We start from the raw sequence: 17,729 nt of genomic DNA on the forward strand, positions 1-17,729 counted from the left end.
AGGGAGACACAGAATCCGAAGCAGCTCCAGGCTCTGAGCTGTCAGCACAGACCCCCGATGCGGGGCTCGAACCCCCGAACCGTGAGATCATGACCTGAGCCGAAGTCGGACACTTAACCGACTGAGCCACCCAGGCGCCCCTCCAAGAGGGTATTTCTGTATTACTTCCTTATTTCCTTCAACGTCCAGGATGCCAGAGAGCTCCTGGTAATTATTTTTGTTGAATGCTTTGCTCTTCATCATTCTGCAAAACATTTTCATATTTTCCTGTATTAAGATGTGGCACATTGCTATTGCCATGTGCTGACAGGTTTGGTTCATTCCCAACCTTTTAATGAAGAAACCCAGGTTGTAGGCCCTGGTCCAGAAAGCAGGTAACAATGCCAGGGCCAGCCTATTTTCCAGGCCCCTGACAACTCTCAGGCCAGGAAAAGACTTTAAAGTGTCCCCTAATCAACCAATTACAGGGGAGGGGAGGTGTCTAACTGCTAAAACCACATGCCAGGACATTAAACTTACGGGAAAAACTGTGAAGTTATTCTTGCAGCTTTAAAGACCTTACTGATAAAAAGTCAAAACTACTAATTCACATCTCAGAGATTTCCCTAACCACGCTATTTTGGAGACCTAACTACAAAGAAACACTCAGAATTTCTCCTAGGAGCTACATCGGACTCTTGATAGATTTCAGTTTACTGAATTTGCCTGTTAAGTATTGGTGACAGAGGGAGCGTCTCCTTTGAAGAAGACTCAAAGTCAGAAGATATAGAATAAAGAAAAAAGCGATTGTCACAGGAGCCTGGGAGCTGTTTAAGTAAGCCCTCTTTGCTTCCCTAGGATTAGGCTACTACAAGGAATTTCATTGCCAAGGACATCTAGCAGTTGGGAGTTGAATACACATGGATGTACTCAGAGAGAGAACAGGCAGTTGTCTTCCGAGAGGGGATTTCTCCCTGCACAGGGGGAAGAGAACAGAGCCCTCCCCTAGTACCCCACAGCTACCTAAAAGTATAATCCTCCAAAGGCCAACCAGTGCGGAAATCCAACGAACAGATTCATCATCCAGCTGGAGAAACTGTCCCCAGTTAAAATGCAAACACTTGAGGGGCGTCTGGGTGGCTCAGTTGGTTGAGCGTCCGACTTCGGCTCAGGTCATGATCTCGCGGTCCGTGAGTTCGAGCCCCACGTCGGGCTCTGTCTGACAGCTCAGAGCCTGGAGCCTGTTTCAGATTCTGTGTCTCCCTCTCTCTCTGACCCTCCCCCGTTCATGCTCTGTCTCTCTCTGTCTCAAAAATAAATAAACGTTAAAAAAAAAAATGCAAACACTTGAGCAGGAATAAAACACTGTCGGTTGCTGGACAGCTCCGTGTTCCGCGGTGTTGTCCAGTGTTTTCCCAGAGGCATCTAAGGGATGATGCTTAACTGGGAAAACGAGAGAGTTCAAGATTAAAAGAGGACAGCATGATATCCAGTGGACAAATGAGGGTTCCTGAGGAGGGAGAAGGACACCAGGGAACACCTGAACTCCATCCCGGTTGTGAACGGACAGCCCGGTAGGTGCTAATCTGGGCATCAGGCACTTGGGAACCTTGAGTCAGAAGGGGCGAATTCTCTCTCTCAAGATCAGTTCTGTCTCCACAGGAGGGTACTACCTAGCAAGTCAGTAGCATAACCGAGAAGGAGTTTGACATTTTAGACTAAAATGCAAACAAATAAAGGCTGCCGGTGGGCTGGTGACGGTAGCTCAGGCAAACCTATAACCCACTTGACATTAGGTTTGCATTGGTTTCACTTTGTAAAACATGCCTTCGAATCTGCCAGGCTGTCTAGGTAGAATTATTCCTGCCTGGTGATTTCTCCCATTATAAAAGAACAGGACACTAAAGGAAAATCTGTTTCTAACTGGAGTTTCTTCCAGCCTATGCTTGCCTGACTCAAGTCCCCATTCACTTACCCCTCCAATAAGCTTTGGAAAGGTTTACAGAAAATAAAGTAAGTACCACGTCGTAACTAAATAATTTCCCAAATTTAATCCGTCTCTTTCTCTACTGGAAAATAATACCCATTCCTGCTCCTTCCACAGATAACGCAGAATTACAGACAATTCTCCATCTGCTATGTCAATGGATCAATGAAAAACAAACAAGCAAACAGAAAACCTCACTCTTGAAGAGTTTCAACATCCTCAGAACAAACAACAGACTGAAATGGATAGCTACCAATTAGTAAAAGAAGGGACTGATTCACTTTTTTACTACCCTTGTTTAGCCTAGAAGGAGTGCCAATAAAAATAGTAATAATAAAAATCCCACTGGGCAGCTGAATGGGTAAGGTTGAGGCAGAAAAACCCAAGATCGAGATGAACATCAGGGTCATGGCACCACCTGAAGAAAGATGGATGTTTTGGAGTTTTGCCTTCTAAAAACACCTATTATTATGTATGAAATGTCAAGAGATACATGAACCCTTTGGTGCCCATTCATGGACCCCAGATATACAGAACCTCTAACCTAATTTCTAGAATTTACTCAACAACATAATTGCCCACAGAGGTATACGTATAGGAATGCTCTCTGCCACATTCTTTAAAAAAGCAAAAGACTGAAAACAACCTATAGGGCCATCAAGAGGGAACTAAGTAAGTAAGATGATAGCCAATAACATGAATGGCATGAATCTGTGAGCATCCCAGGAAACTAAGGCTAAAATGTATTGCTTAGTGAAAAACACAAGGTTCGGAACCATGAGCCAAGCACGACTGTATGAACGTACCATTTCTGAAAGGACCCACAAGAAAGAGTGCGTGTGTGTGTCTGAGATGGATGCCTGGACCGTAAAAGAGTTGAAGTTGGAAGAAAAATTACTTCTCCGTTTTTAATCCATGTGATTACTTTTTTAATTAAAAGAAAGCCAGTTGGAGAGAGAGAGAAATAAACAGCTGAACTGAAAGAGAGAGAGATTGATTGATGGTTTTAAAAGAACTTCTGGTCTAGCTAATCCCAAAATATCCCCAGCCTTGAGAAGAGTTGCCATCGTAAAACATTAGGCACTAGGCGCTAAACAGGAAAAGTATCTCATAAATGCTTTCCCCGGCTCCGTGGGGTTGCCACCACTACTCAGAATAGCTGAATCTTCTCTCCCACAGTGTGGCTTCTCTGGCTTTTCCTCTTGCTGAACCAATTATGGGACATTATAACAGCGGCACCAATATTATTTTTTAAAGGCTAATGTTATTCACTAAACACCCATTAAACCGATCTCCACGCTGCACTTACAGCCAGCTTAAGGGCACATCCAGATGGCACAAATAATGCATATTCGGGCTCGATCTGCGTGAGGCCAGTCAGCAAATAGCCATTATCGGTTTTAGGGTTGTCAACTGCCTGACATCCACAGGCGTGTCCAAGTGAGCCGAAGAGAGACCTTTCTGGAGATGGCTGGGATCCCTCAGTCTCAGCGAATCATCTTTGTGCTCCCCGCAAGGGATCTTTGCCTTTGCGTCTGACCAGTTAGCAATGGCGGCTGGAGGTAGCCTGGTAACAGGCCTCGGTGTTCCTGAGCAGAGGATAGGACCGCATCTCCCTCCCCCACAGCCTCCACCCCTACTCACCGCTTCACCCTGGGTTGCCAAGAAGACCCCACGGTCCCAGGAGGCTCCCCTGCACGGCCTACTCCCGCTGGCTCTATGTTCTCATGGCCCCACTGGACAAGGTCTAGCACAGGGGACTGACACTGTTTTCACTGACACGCTCTGAACCTTCCCCCCTGTGGCCTTGAAGACAAAACAAAACCAAAAAAATGGGATAGAATAAAATCTGGTCAACTTTTTCATCCTAGAGAAGGCTCAGAATCAGGACTTTTGTAAAGTCTTCAGAGGGGTCCACAGGAGTGCTAGCCCGGTATGGCCAGTAAGAGTTGACACGTGTTCCCACGGTTTGGCACAAAAAGTGACAAGCTTTCCTGGAAGACAGTGCCCCATCCGGTTTCCAGACAGTTCGTGACTCCCTGATAGAAAAGGAACAGTGGACAACACCTGAGTCGCTCTGATTAGAGTACGAATGGCACGTGTGATGGGAGGCAGGGGACAGATTTTTCTGTGCTAAGCCCTCTAGTACGTGAGCTGATGTTAGATGAGTTTCCACTTCCCGGTTACATCCCCCTAGGAAGCTGTAAGAGGCAGAGAGGATCAACCCGAGTGGGGAAGATATTCGAGTTCTCCATGAATAATTCATGCAGGGCACAGTCTGAACACAGATCGGAGAACCAGCATCGCTCTAACATTTACTCCCCCTGAGGTCTAGAGATTCGTCGTAGCCTACACATGGCAAAAAGATTGAATTAAAATACCAGCACGGAAGTGTGAAAGGGCTTTTCTCCCTTGAATCACCAAGCCAGTCTGCTTCTGCCCAATTCACTCAAGAGAGAACTCCGTCAGGGGGGCGCCTGGGTGGCTCAATCGGTTAAGCATCCGACTCCTGATTTCAGCTCAGGTCATGATCTCACAGTTCGTGAGATCAAGACCCGCATCAGGCTCTGTGCTGACAGTACAGAGACTGCTTGGGATTCTCTCTCTGTCCACCCCCCCCCCAAAAAAAGTAAAAATTAAAAAAAGAGAGAGAGAGAAAGAGAACTGTGTGCAGGGGAGGAGGTGTCTGTTCTCAATATCTTTTGCACGTCCGTGGTCTACAGAGGAAGTGGGAAGGGCAGGGGCTAGGGAAAGAAAGGCATCCACCTCTCCTCATGCTAACGGACCCTTAAATTGGTCAAATGCCCTAAGTGAGTGAGCAAAGAAGAGGCAAGGAGGGGCAGTCTTACCCCGAGACCGGAAACCAATGTACTCCTGCCCGTGCACCTTCCACTCCTTGTCAGTGGGCACCAGCCCCTTCCACACCTCCCCCCTGGGGATTTATGAACTGTGATGAGATCCCTCTCGGGGAGCGCATTCCCTCTACCTTAAGAGTTTTCTGACTCCAAACTGAATCAGTGAGAGAAACATCCACAGTTTCCCAGATGAATCAAAAAAAAAAAAAAGAAAAATGAAAGTCACACGAGTGGAAAGGAGCATTTAGGGTCTGTCAGGGATGGGGAGATGGAGGGACAAACGCCAGATGCTGTGACCCAGACCGGCCCTGCCCCATCAGAGGGGTCCCTGCCCACTCAGCCAAGCTGGAAAGACGATGGAAAGGCACTGTGAGCTCCTGTGCGGGAAGCAGGTGGTTTGGAGAACGACAAGAAAGGAAGGCATGGGGCCAGACACCAGTTCAGCAACTGCGGGGTGAGGAATTCGGATGGACAGAACACCTGCCGTTTCCCACCTATCCTGCCTGACTCAGCCCCGGGTCTGCAGGGAGCTTGCCTGAAAGAAGCCCAGCTCTACCTATCCGGATGGAAAGTTCACTCTCGGGGAAGAGCAGCCTGGGACCCTCAGCGTCAGACTTCTTCATCAATGCAGGGGCGAAGTTCAGTGCCAGGGCCGTTGGGGGGTCTTCTGCGGCACCCTGAAACAAGAAGCAGTGATGTCACTGTAACACCCCCACGACCTTCATCCCCCAGACTCCTCCAGCTCAGAGCTGCCCACGCTGCTGGCCGGTCTCTACCAAAAGCACCAGACCCAGATGTCTGGCCAGGCCGGCTCACAAGGAAGACAACTCACTTTCTGGGCGTGGGGCTTTCGGGGTGACAAAAACTCTGGGGTCCGAGGATCGATGCTGATCCTAGAAATGGGAAAAACACGTACTGGGAAAGACAGGGCCCCATCCCACGCTTCACCACTGCAAGGCAACAGCATAAGGGGCTCTGTTCCTGAACTGTCGAAAGAAGCCAATATGGCAGGTTCTCTCAGACAGCAGCCTCGCTCTGGAACAAGGTCAACATTCTTAGTAACTGACCACCTTCACGTTTCTCATGAGATCAAAAGGGGAGGAGAGCCAAACAAAAGCACCTCAAAAGAAGGAAACAGGGACAGTCCCGGGGACCCAACATATCTGGTGTGAAGTCCAGACAGACCCTAAGACAGCCATGTCACCCTTGTGCTTTGTAACTAGTTAATGTGACAGTTTTTACATCAACCAGGCAAAGTCTGGATTTTGAGCCCCCTGTTTATGTAACAAAACCTTATTTACTGCCAACTTCGTGCAGACTTGGGGAACAAGACAAAGTCACAGCTTTTCATGGAGGCTATATTCGAGTAGGAACAGATCAATGAATCCATAATGGGGCCAACCTTCTCTTCCAAAGCCATCCACAGAACCCGCCTCCCCACCCTGCTGACAGCTTACAATGTGTAAGATCTTGAGGGGAACAAGGAAGATGGGTAAGTCCCCCCCAAAATGACTTTCATCCTCCACTTTCATCCAAACATGTTGATGCTAGCTGCTAAGGGAAGGGGAGTAGAATCATCGCAAAGGGCAAAACAAAAAAAAAAAACAAAAAAAAAACACAGATATTTTTTGAAACCCAGGCAAACGTAGTTCCAAACAGAAGTTTCCATTTAAAATATGTGTCTCTAATATGGGAGAGGAGAAGGCTGATGATCCAGTGAAATGCATCCATTTACAAGCAACTGCTAAAATTCTTGCTTAAGCTTCTTTCATGAAGGAATCTCACCAAAGTTATGGCTGACTGTGTCTCACACACACACACACACACACACACACACACACACACACACACACAAATGCACCTTCCTGTTTTGTGTGGATCAGGAATCAGAAAGAGAATCTAATAATTCAGATCGCTTATTCAATTATTTCTTTATAATTAATGGTTGCAAATGAAAACACAAGCCCTCCCTCTCATGTCTTCCCACTTGTCCAATACATCGATATTATTCTAAACATTTTATTTACAACACCCTCTATGATACACGTTAATAGGGTGCCGACAGTCATTAAACCTTGTTTTGTTTTATTTTATTTTACTTTATTTTATTTTATTTTACTTTATTTTATTTTATTAATGTTTATTTTTGAGAGAGAGAGACACACAGAGCATAAGTGGGGAGGGTCAGAGAAAGAGGGAGACACAGAATCTAAAGCAGGCTCCAGGCTCCAAGCTGTCAGCACATAGTCTGATGCGGGGCTGGAACTCACGAGCCATGAGATCATGACCTGAGCCGAAGTTGGATGTTTAACAGACCTAGCCACCCAGATGCCCCTGGACTTTTTAATTTTTTTTATTTTTTTAATGTTTATTTTTGAGAGTGAGAGAGAAAGAGAGAGGGAGAAACAGAGCGTGAGCAGGGGAGAGGCAGAGATAGAGGGGAAACACAGAATCTGAAGCAGGCTCCAGGCTCTGAGCTGTCAGCACAGAGCCCGATGAGGGGCTCGGACTCAGAAACCGTGAGATCATGACCTGAGCCTAAGTTTGATGCTTAACCGACTGAGCCACCCAGACGCCCCCACCTTTTTTTTTTTGAAATTTGTTCTAAAAGGGGAAACAAAGATGCCTCGTGGCTGTGTCTGAGCTTCCCTCATGAGAGTCCTCAGGTCCCTTTACGGAGTTCTAGGGGCTACAGGATCTCACCGGCTCTGTCACTGGGAGAAGCACAAAGCAAGGCAGCCTGTCACAGCATATCACAGTCAAGGCTGGCACTACAGATGGACAGAATCATGGGGACAGAAGGGACTTCGAGAGGGCCAGTCCCGCTCCCTGCTGAAACCCCCTGTCAGCACCCCCGAGGGACAGCTGGTGTCTGTGCTTGTGCCGTGGGCCATATCGTCACAGCTCTTTGTTTGTTTCTACGCTTTAATTATTTCCAATTCTACACCTCACCCTGACATCGAGGAACCACCGCAGCCCTAAAAGACGCGTGTCGCTACGAACTTGTGTCGGCTGACCCTCCTGCCTTGGTCTTCCTTCTTTTTACGACGTGATTGACGCGCACCTGGGGAAAGCAGATGAAGAGAGCCGCTTCGTTGCGCAGAAACGCCACAGCGTTCAGATGCTCAAGGCTGGTTACTTGGCCCATTTAGCAAGGTGCAGCTTGGGCAGAGCTGGGTGTAGCTGACAACAGTGGTTTTCAACCGCGGTGATTTCGCCCCCCAGGCAGGGCACACTGGCAGTGGGCTCTTCTCTGTGTGCGTGGGGTGGGGGACAGGAGTGGTACCGGCATCTAACGGACAGCAGCCAGGGGGGTGCCGCCCAGGACAGCCCCCCAACAAAGAGTGATCCAGCCGAGCGTCAACAGGCGGAGGCTGGGGAACGCTTTAGAACAACTTAGGACGGGGGAGCCTGGGTGGCTCAGTCGGTTAAGCAGCCGACTTCGGCTCAGGTCATGATCTCGCGGTCCGTGAGTTCGAGTCCCGCGTCGGGCTCTGTGCTGACAGCTCAGAGCCTGGAGCCTGTTTCAGATTCTGTGTCTCCCTCTCTCTGACCCTCCCCCGTTCGTGCTCTGTCCCTCTCTGTCTCAAAAATAAATAAACGTTAAAAAAAATAAATTAAAAAAAAAAAAAAGAACAACTTAGGACGGGCAGGGCCCCAAAGCTCCCCATGTCGTTCGCGGTGCTGGAAACTCGCAGGTCCTCTTTTTCACTGAGAAGGGAAGACTTCTGCCACTTTGTCGTGGAAGGCCGCTCGCCTTCATGCATCTGGCAAACTCTTATTAAGCATCAACTGTATACCAGAACTGTGCCAGGTTCTGGTCCAAGTAGCCCAGCCCCCCGGGCTCCTGAATCTTGGCACTCTCCTTCCGGAGACAGACAATAAACTAATACCGGATATAAAACAGAGCGCCAGGAAGCGATAATGCAAGGAGAAAGAGGAGGTCCAACCGTTCCCACAGCGTTCCTAGCACAGCGGAGTCCTCGCTGGGTTCCCGGGGTGAGCCGGGCTCTGTCCCAGCACCTGAAGGTGTGCCAGCTGGTCGCAAACTGTTACAGACGGCGTGCTCCTCGAGGCAAGATGCTGAGGGAGGCCTCTCCGAGACCGTGGCGTTTGTGCAAAGACTGAAAACTAAGGCAAGAAGCCGCCAGGATTTCTGGAGACCGTGTTTCAGGCCTGACACGGCAAGGCAAGCATCCCCTTTCCCCGCCGTCTGCGTTTACCATTTTATCCCCCCTCCAACTTCACTTAGAAGCTGTCCTTCTAAAAGCGAGACAAGGACCCAGCATATTCCACCTGTCCCCAGCCTCCTCCGGTGCGCCCCATCCCACACCTTGCCTCGGAAGGCCTGGGGTGAGCCATGCAGCAGAGAGCCGCGGGGGGCATCCGGGGCGAAGCCAAGAACGACGTCTACACCCACGCCCCGGCAGCACTCTCCACGTGCCTCTGAGCCCAGGCACGGGCCGGCCTCCCGGGGCTCCTTCCAGACTCCCTTCTGGGATTCTCAATGTCCCTGCCCTCCACTCTCAACCGCCGATGAGGAAAACAGAAATAGAAACACATCCCTTGGAATTTCCAGGAATGGTCCCAGTGGGGGATGGTGACCCTGCTCTGGTGGCTTTATCATAATGCCCCTGAAGGTGGGGGGAAAGCCAGGAAGCATCTGTGGGACCGTCCCGCAGGGCTGACACTGCCAGCCCCCCACCCCCGCCCCCACGCTCCGCAGAGCCCCGTCTGCTCCTGGAGCACTCACACAGCAGGTGGAGGGAGCACTGCCTTAAACACAGAAGGCCTTGGCCTGCATGTGAGTGACCCCAGTGAGAAATTCCTTCTCTGCATCCTCCTCTTGCTTTGCTGATGGGAGCACAGCCCTCTTTACTTGATGTTAGCATGTCCTTACATTTCTGGGGCTTTCCTTTTCTTTCTTTCCTTTCTTTCTTTCTTTCTTTCTTTCTTTCTTTCTTTCTTTCTCTTTCTTTCTTTCCTTCCTTCCTTCTTTTCTTTCTTTCTTTCTCTCCTTCCTTCCCTTTTCTTTCTTTCTTTTTCTTTCTTTCTTTCTCTCCTTCCTTCCCTTTTCTTTCTTTCTTTCCTTCCTTCCTTTTCTTTCTTTCTTTCTCTCCTTCCTTCCCTTTTCTTTCTCTCCTTCCTTCCCTTTTCTTTCTCTCCTTCCTTCCCTTTTCTTTCTTTCTTTCTTTCTTTCTTTCTTTCTTTCTTTCTTTCTTTTTTTCTTTCTTTCTTTCCTTCTTTTCTTTCTTTCCTTCTTTCTCTCCTTCCTTCCCTTTTCTTTCTTTTTCCTTCCTTCCTTCCTTCCTTCCTTCCTTCCTTCCTTCCTTCTTTCTTTTTCTTTCTTTCTTTCTTTTTTAAATCTTCTGCAAAGCTTTTCCAACTGTGCTTCCTACTCAATCCTTGAGGGTCCCGCGAGGACAGGAAGGTGAGAGCATGATCCTTTCCAGGGCAGACATTTGACTAATGCAAGCTGCTCAGCTCTCCACTGCAGCCCTGACAGCCGGCTCAGCCGTCCATCAGACGGGGATGGGTCCCCCTGCTCTCCCTGACAGCTGCAGCCGGGCTCCTGGCACTCCAGGCCCTTCAGGGTTGCCCTGTCACCCTGCAGCTCCCAAATGTCAAGGTGCTAGACACACAGGCCCCTTCCCAAGCCACCAGTCTTGATTTTCTTCTGCACCACCCCCTCCCCCAAGCCCTCCTCCTGCCCTCCTCCCCGACACCTACACGCCCCGCCAAATCCAGTTTCGTCCCGAAAGCAGGGGTGGGTGCTGCTGGGAGGCACCAGGCAACACCATCAAGGGCCGTGGAACTTGAGGTCACTGTCTTCTTGTGACAGAATTATTATTGTTATTACTAATGTTGTTGTTAATGGCTCAGAGCGAGTGTCCGGTCCAGAACAAACACAACAATTTCCACTCATTCTAGAAAGGCTGTGCAAAAGGGGCAGGACCTGGAGAATAATGAGCACTTCCCAGAAGCAAAAGAGAAGGAATGGAGAGAAAAGGAAAGGACGAAATAAAAGTGGGGGAGGGAGAAAGGAAGCAGCCCCACAATATGCCTTACATGGAAACATAAAGGCTTTGGGGCGCCTGGGTGACTCAGTCAGTTAAGCGTCCAACTCTTGATTTCTTCTAGGTCATGATCTCACGGTTGTAAGATCAAGCCTGTGTCAGGCTCTGCACTGATCATGGAACCTGCTTAGGATTCTCTCTCTCTCTCTCTCTCTCTCTCTCTCTCTCTTCCTCCCTCCCTCCCTCCCTCCTTCTCTCTCTGCCCCTCCCCTGCTCAAGTTCTCTCAAATAAAAGAAAAAGAAAACACACAGGTTTCAAGGAATCATACATATATCTCCTCTAATAAATACCATCCGGGGACTACTCATCAGGGTTTGCTGTCCCAGGCACGAGCCTGAGGTTTCTAGAGCCGCAGAGAAATCAGTCCCACAAGGAAAAGCCTAGAGTGTAGCCAACAGCATGTAGTCACGTCCAGACGAAAAAGTCTGTAACAGCAAATGGCAGCACCCAGGGCAGGGCACAACTATGGATACGTGCCATGGGGGGCCAAAGGTCTGCAAGCCCCAAAGCTCACTGTAAGAAGCTTGATGGGTTTGCTCCAAGTTCCAATGGCCAACTTCAACGTGCCCACCTGTCCCTGGTTCTTCTCCCACTAGGATGTCATTGCTACTAATAACCGTCAGGGAGGGCAAAGCAGACCAACCTCTGACTCTCCTGGGCGCGCTGCCTGCCATGTTCATTCAGGCTGGGGGAGTCCTGACTCTAAGCCACCCCAGCCCCATGGAGTGCAGCCTCTTGAATTGAGGTTTGCCCGCGGGTCAGTGCTCTCTAATGAAGGGTGGAGGGAAAGGTCAGAGGATTAACTGGTGCCCCTGCCAGCCACCCAGCCCCAGCGGAGAAGGGGGGATGAGGATCGCAAGAGGGGCCACACTCCCTCCCCACCGGCACTCACGGCAAGCTGATGTTTCGGAAGGTAGCTGGAGCCCACGTGGGCTGGGCCTCCTCCCCCGCCCAGCCTCTGCTCCCATCACCCCCACTTAACCCAGATGCGCAAGGTGACATTAAATAATTGATGCTGTTTTTATTACCGGGAAATTGCAATAATAATGACACTCGTAACACAATCTTAAATTATTCCACATAATGGAAAAAAAATTAAATGTCACCCCTGATCACTAGCCAGAATATGGATGACACTTACATAATAGATGACCTTCTCTCCCAGGGAGCCCGGCAGCAGCCTGGCTGCCTAGGGCTGGCTGGCTTAGGGTGACAAGTGGCTGGCCTCCAAGCAAACAGGGACACGGGGACACAGGGTGGGGTAGACGCTCAGTCTCTTTCAGGCAGGACGCTGTCATCTTTCTTACCTCAGTTTGCCAATGTGTTCAGGGATCAAGGGTCATAACCAGGAGCCTTAAAGACAAGGAGAATCACAGCTCGAAGGACTTGGTCCCTCCTGGTTTACCTTGCCCGAGCACGCTAGGATTGCACCTCTAACTCAGCCTGTGTCCCCTCTCCCCATGGCAACAGCACGGCATCCAATCAGTGGCCAGCGAGGAGGTTTTCAAGCTTCTGATTACTCGATACTTAATACTTTTAAAATCTTGGCTGAAGAAGACTGAGCCCCCTCCTCCACGAAGCCTTCCTAGATAGGCCCAGCCTAGTTTGGATTCACTACGCCTCCCTCCCTGCGCTCCCCTGACATCCCACACATGCTTCTGTCACAACAGTTACCAAACTGCGCACGGTCACTTTCGGTGTCCTTGGCTATGTCAAAGCCACAGGATTCTCAGAGCAGGAGCTGTCTTCTGGCTCTTCTGTGAGAGACAGGACAGTGTCAGTGTTCACTAACTCCATTAACTTCCAGGAAGGGATGAACAATACTACGAAATCTCCAAGGGGTGGGGGGGCTGGGGAAATGTCGCATAACATGCAACACAAAGAAAGAAGGGAAGGGGAAAGGATTCGTGAAGAATGGGAGAGAAAAGACTTCAGAGCACTCAGGACATTCTAGCTAAGAGCACGAAGCAGGGCTTCCCAACCCCCCCCCCCCCCAATCTGCCCTCTTGATGACTGCATGAGGTCTTCGATATCAGCCCCGAGGCCACGTGAGGATGTGCAGCCGCCTGGCCTGGGACCCGCCACCCAAAGGCTAATCCATTCCTCTTCCTGGCAGGCACGCTCAGAGCGGGGCAGCCCAGCTCTCTTGCCTCGAAGGGGAGACCTTTCCACTCTGAAGCCCATGACCCATCCAAGGCCACGCCTTCCGCCGTTCTCCCTCTCTCCTCCACGACCTCGGCCCGGAGCTTCGTGATGGCAGAAGTTAACTGCGGACCTCTGGCTATATTTAAGCTACGCAAGTATGCTATTACTCAGACTATCTTTTTAGGGACGAAACCTTCTCCTATTTCTGATGCCAAATTACTATTCGTAATCAAGCCTATTTAATCATATAAAACAGATTTTAAAGCAACACACGGCTTTGCACAGACACAGCTCTACAAGAGGCTGCAAAGAGAGCCCTCCAATAGCTGTCCCAGGTAAGCGACGGTATGGTTGTGCTCCAAAGAGCTGGGTCTTTTGCTAGCATGGGTGACCGAGAGAGGGGGGGTTGGAGGAGTTTTCCAAACTAGGATGCATTTTCTTATAACTCGAAATAGAACTTTTCCTTAAAACGATAATACAAATCTAAAGGAATACAAGTACCTACGTATAATGAGGTATTTTCTTTCTAATCCTCAGTGAATATCCATCACTCTTAACCTACTTCTAGGTTTAGTCCTAGAATTCACGAAAATACACCCATTAAAATACACCCAAATACACACAGGAGCCTTTTCTCGCTGTTCAACAGTTTGAGAACCCCCAGCTGGGTTTTGTCATACAACTTTTTCTTACCTATGTTCTCCTTTAGAAGGATATCAGATCCCTCCAGAAATCTGCTAAAAGACAAGATTACTCTTCCCAGAAAAAAAAAAAAAAAGAAAAAGTGCATGTGTATCAGACATTTCTTGCTAGATAACAAAACACCCCAAAACTTAGCGGCTTAAAACAACAGATATTATTGCTTGTAAGTCTACAGTCAACGGCCTAGGCTCAGTCAGTATCGCCTGGACTCACAGCTCGCCCAGGGGTTGAATGGCCCAGGACGGCACCTGCATCCGGCAGTCCACGGCCTGCCGGCCAGCAGTCGTCTGACTCTTGGCTGGGAAACCAGGGCCCTTCTCCACGTGGCCTGTCATCCTCTCGCAGCCTACACTGGGCCCGTTCATACAGTGAATTCAGGATTTCAGCAAGATAAGGTGACATCCAACGTCAAGCGCTATGCAAGTCTCTGCCTGGATTCCATCTGCTACCACCCACCCCATTGACCACAGCAAGTCAGTGACCACTGGAGGCGTGGACAAATCGACCGTAGCTCTTCCTGGGAGGATCCACTGTCATGTTGCCAGAGTATGCACGTTCAGCGGGGGAGGACTCTGTGGCCATTTTCACAGTCTACCACAGCACATGTGCACAGACACATAAAATGTTGCACCCAACATCAGGGAGCCCGTGAATTGGCACGCAGCCCTCCATGGATCTAGCCTATACACAACTGTTCTGGATTAAACCCACAATTCAGTCTTGTTCGCACAAAACAGCGCTTCTCCGATGGGGACCCAAGGACACGTTCTCGGAGGTCCAAAAGTTTAATATGAAAGTTTTTTAATTTTGGGGGCGCCTGGGTGGCTCAGTCAGTTAAGCGTCTGACTTCGGCTCAGGTCCCGATCTCACGGTCTGTGAGTTCGAGCCCCGCGTGGGGCTCTGTGCTGACGGCCGGGAGCCTGGAGCCTGCTTCGGATTCGGTGTCTCCTTCTCTCTCTGCCCCTCCCCCACTTGTGCTCTGTCTCTCTCTGCCTCTCAAAAATAAATAAATGTAAAAAAAAATAAAATAAAATAAAAATTTTTAATTTTGTATTTTCGTTTAGATGATAATCTACAGAAACAAATAATGCCAACAATCTGAATCACCAGGGTGACTCTTTTATAACCAAATCCAGGGGCACCTGGGTGGCGCAGTCGGTTAAGCGTCCGACTTCAGCCAGGTCACGATCTCGCAGTCCGTGAGTTCGAGCCCCGTGTCAGGCTCTGGGCTGATAGCTCGGAGCCTGGAGCCTGTTTCCGATTCTGTGTCTCCCTCTCTCTCTGCCCCTCCCCTGTTCATGCTCTGTCTCTCTCTGTCCCAAAAATAAATAAAAAACGTTGAAAAAAAAATTTATAACCAAATCCTACTGCTCGATTTCAGCACCTGGGGCTGCGTTCGTGTTGACGATGGAGTGGGTACTCGGCAGTGCTGAGTTGGCTGTTGAGGGCTAATTGCTGAGCACAGATTCAACAGACAGATTACACATTGGAGCCAAGCTCAGACCAAATGACTTCATGGAGCCCTGTACAGATGATAGAGGCTTCTAGTTCTAGAATAGCAGCCGGAAAGCTGACTCTATCCAGCAGCTCTTGCTGGGACAGACTTGCCGGAACCAATGTCAGAGAAAGCAACTCTGTTTGTACAAAGCCTCTTGTCTACACCATGCTCAGCTTCTAACATGTCCCTTTTTTTAATGTTTCTTTCTTTATTTTTAAGAGAGGGAGAGAGCGAGTGTGCGTGCGAGCAGGAGGGGGGCAGAGAAAGAAGCGGGTGGAAGATCTGAAGCGGGCTCGGCACTGACAGCACAGAGCCTGACGCGGGGCTCGAACCCACGAGCCACGAGATCATGACCTGAGCCGAAGTTAGATGCTTACCCGACTGAGCCACTCGGGCGCCCCTAACATGCCCTCTTATATTATCACACGGGATCCTCGGTATCTTCTTGTGATGTAGACCGACAGACAGCATCATTACCCCCGTGAGGGGCTGAACTTCACCCCTAAAATTCCTGTGTGGAAATCCTAACCCCCAGCACCCCAGAATGGAACCCTATTTGAAGATAAGATCTTTGAAGAGGTAATTAAATTAAAATGATGTTATTAGGATGGGCTGTAATCTAATCTGACTGGTGTTCTTACAAGAGGAGGGAATCTGGACGCAGACATGCCCGCAGAGAAGACAATGTGAAGACAGGGACAAGACAGCCACCTACATGCCATGGAGACAGGCCTGGAATGGATCCTCCCTGGAGACCCCCAGAAGGAACCAACCTGGCCAACACCTTGGACTTCTAGCTTCCAGAACTGTGAGGCAATAGATTTCTTTTGTTTAAGCTACCCGGTCTGTGCTGCTTTGTGGTACTTTGTACCACGCTGACTGACGCACCCCCATTTTACATTTGAGGAAACTAAGTCATAAAAGCTAATAACTTACCTAACGTCACAGTGAGTCACGGGCACGTGTGAGATTTGCACCCGGAACTTCTGCCTCCAAATCTCGCTAGTCCTCCCAACCACCAGGCTGCGGTCAACCAGGAATGTACTAAAGGCAACCTACACTTCAAGAAGTGACCCCACCAAGGGGCACCTGGGTGCCTCAGTCAGTTAAGCATCCGACTTCAGCTCAGATCATGATCTCGCGGTTCGCAAGTTTGAGCCCCACATCCGGCTCTGTGCTGACAGCTCGGAGCCTGGAGCCTGCTTCAGATTCTGTGTCTCCCTCTCTCTGCCCTTCCCCTGCTCATGCTCTGTCTCTCTCTCTCTCTCTCTCTCTCTCTCTCTCTCTCTCTCTCTCAAAAATAAAATAAACATTAAAAAAAAAAGTGACTCCACCAATATCGACCCAAAGGGTGGGACGTGTGTGAACACACGCACACACTAGGTGCCAAGTCTCTGCCGCCACATCCAGCAGGGAGAGCTGTCTGAGTGTGGTGTTCACGCAGGGGCGACTGGTGCTGCTCTCTCTCCAGGCCTGGCAGAATCCCAGAGCTATGGAACCACGAAGCTACATGCGACAGCCCACGAAAACTCACTTCACGGGGGTAGACGGATGGAAACTAACGTGAGATTCTACGGGGTAAGGGCCCCCACCTGAAAACCGCGTCTCCAGGCAACAAGAGAAAATCCTAGAAATCTTATTGCTGGTAAAGATGGCCTCGCATGGAAAGCAAGACACAGAGGTGGTCATCAGAAGGGACAAGGGTGCCCTCAGCGCCATGCCAGGGGCCACTGAACCGTCAGCCACCCGTCCAGGGGGTTGGACAGACAAGCACCAGCTTCAACAGACCAGGAGGGAAGCAACAGGGTTGAGGCCTCAACACGGCTTCAGCGTTTGTCCCCGGAGCCACTTGGGCAAAGCACGATTTCCTCACGGCCTGCCAGGGAGCGGCCCGGTAGGGGAGGCGGGGACAGGGCGACGGCGGGGGCCCGGGGTGTGGGAAGGCACCACCACCAGCTCAGCAGCACCTGGCCCGCAGGGGGCTTGACCACCAGGGTCTGAAGCCGCCAACTGTTTCTGAAAACAGTCTGCCTCCTGATGATTGTGTCTCCAGGGCTGAGACACACGGCTTCCCAGACGGAACTGGGACCGGAGTATACGGCCCAGAGGAAGCCGGCTGAAAAGGCTGGAAAGGGTGGAATCCGGGAGGCGGTTAGTGACTCGAAGGATGGCAGAGAGGGAAGGGGGGCTCTTCGCGTGAGGATGGAAATCCCTGTGCGTTTTGGTGCTAAGGAAATAGCGTGCAAATGGCACGCAAACCACTTCAAAACAGAAGCTCTGCCTTTGAAGAACAGACTTGATTTTTTTTTTTTTTTTTTAACAGCCTTTATCCAAGGCATCACTCTGCTTGGAGCAGAATTAATTATTCAACGTATCTGGGCTGGATGAAAACTTGGCAGCTGAAAAGGTTCTGAAGCAGCCTGCTTGGAGGGAATGATTTTCTGCTTCCTGCTATGGGGACGTGGAGACCCATGTCTTCCCTTTT

The 17,729-nt window shown here is 49.8% G+C and overlaps 1 protein-coding gene across 9 annotated transcripts in view; it reads right to left on the reverse strand.

The window, feature by feature from the left end:
* Window positions 1-17,729, reverse strand: part of SLC39A11 (solute carrier family 39 member 11) — a 427,475-nt gene that overhangs the window by 237,225 nt on the left and 172,521 nt on the right. For 6 of the 9 annotated variants that reach the window (XM_086687907.1, XM_086687914.1, XM_086687909.1 and 3 more), the window contains one exon: window positions 5,357-5,498. In XM_086687907.1, coding sequence (XP_086544033.1) covers window positions 5,357-5,498 — 142 coding nt within the window. The remainder of the gene's footprint in view (window positions 1-5,356; window positions 5,499-17,729) is intronic. The other 3 variants (XM_086687908.1, XM_086687915.1, XM_086687912.1) reach the window with 1 other exon arrangement.

The sequence above is a fragment of the Puma concolor genome, chromosome E1, assembly GCF_028749965.1.
Source record: "Puma concolor isolate L17-30 chromosome E1, mPumCon1.1.hap2, whole genome shotgun sequence".
Taxonomy (NCBI): Eukaryota; Metazoa; Chordata; class Mammalia; order Carnivora; family Felidae; genus Puma; species Puma concolor.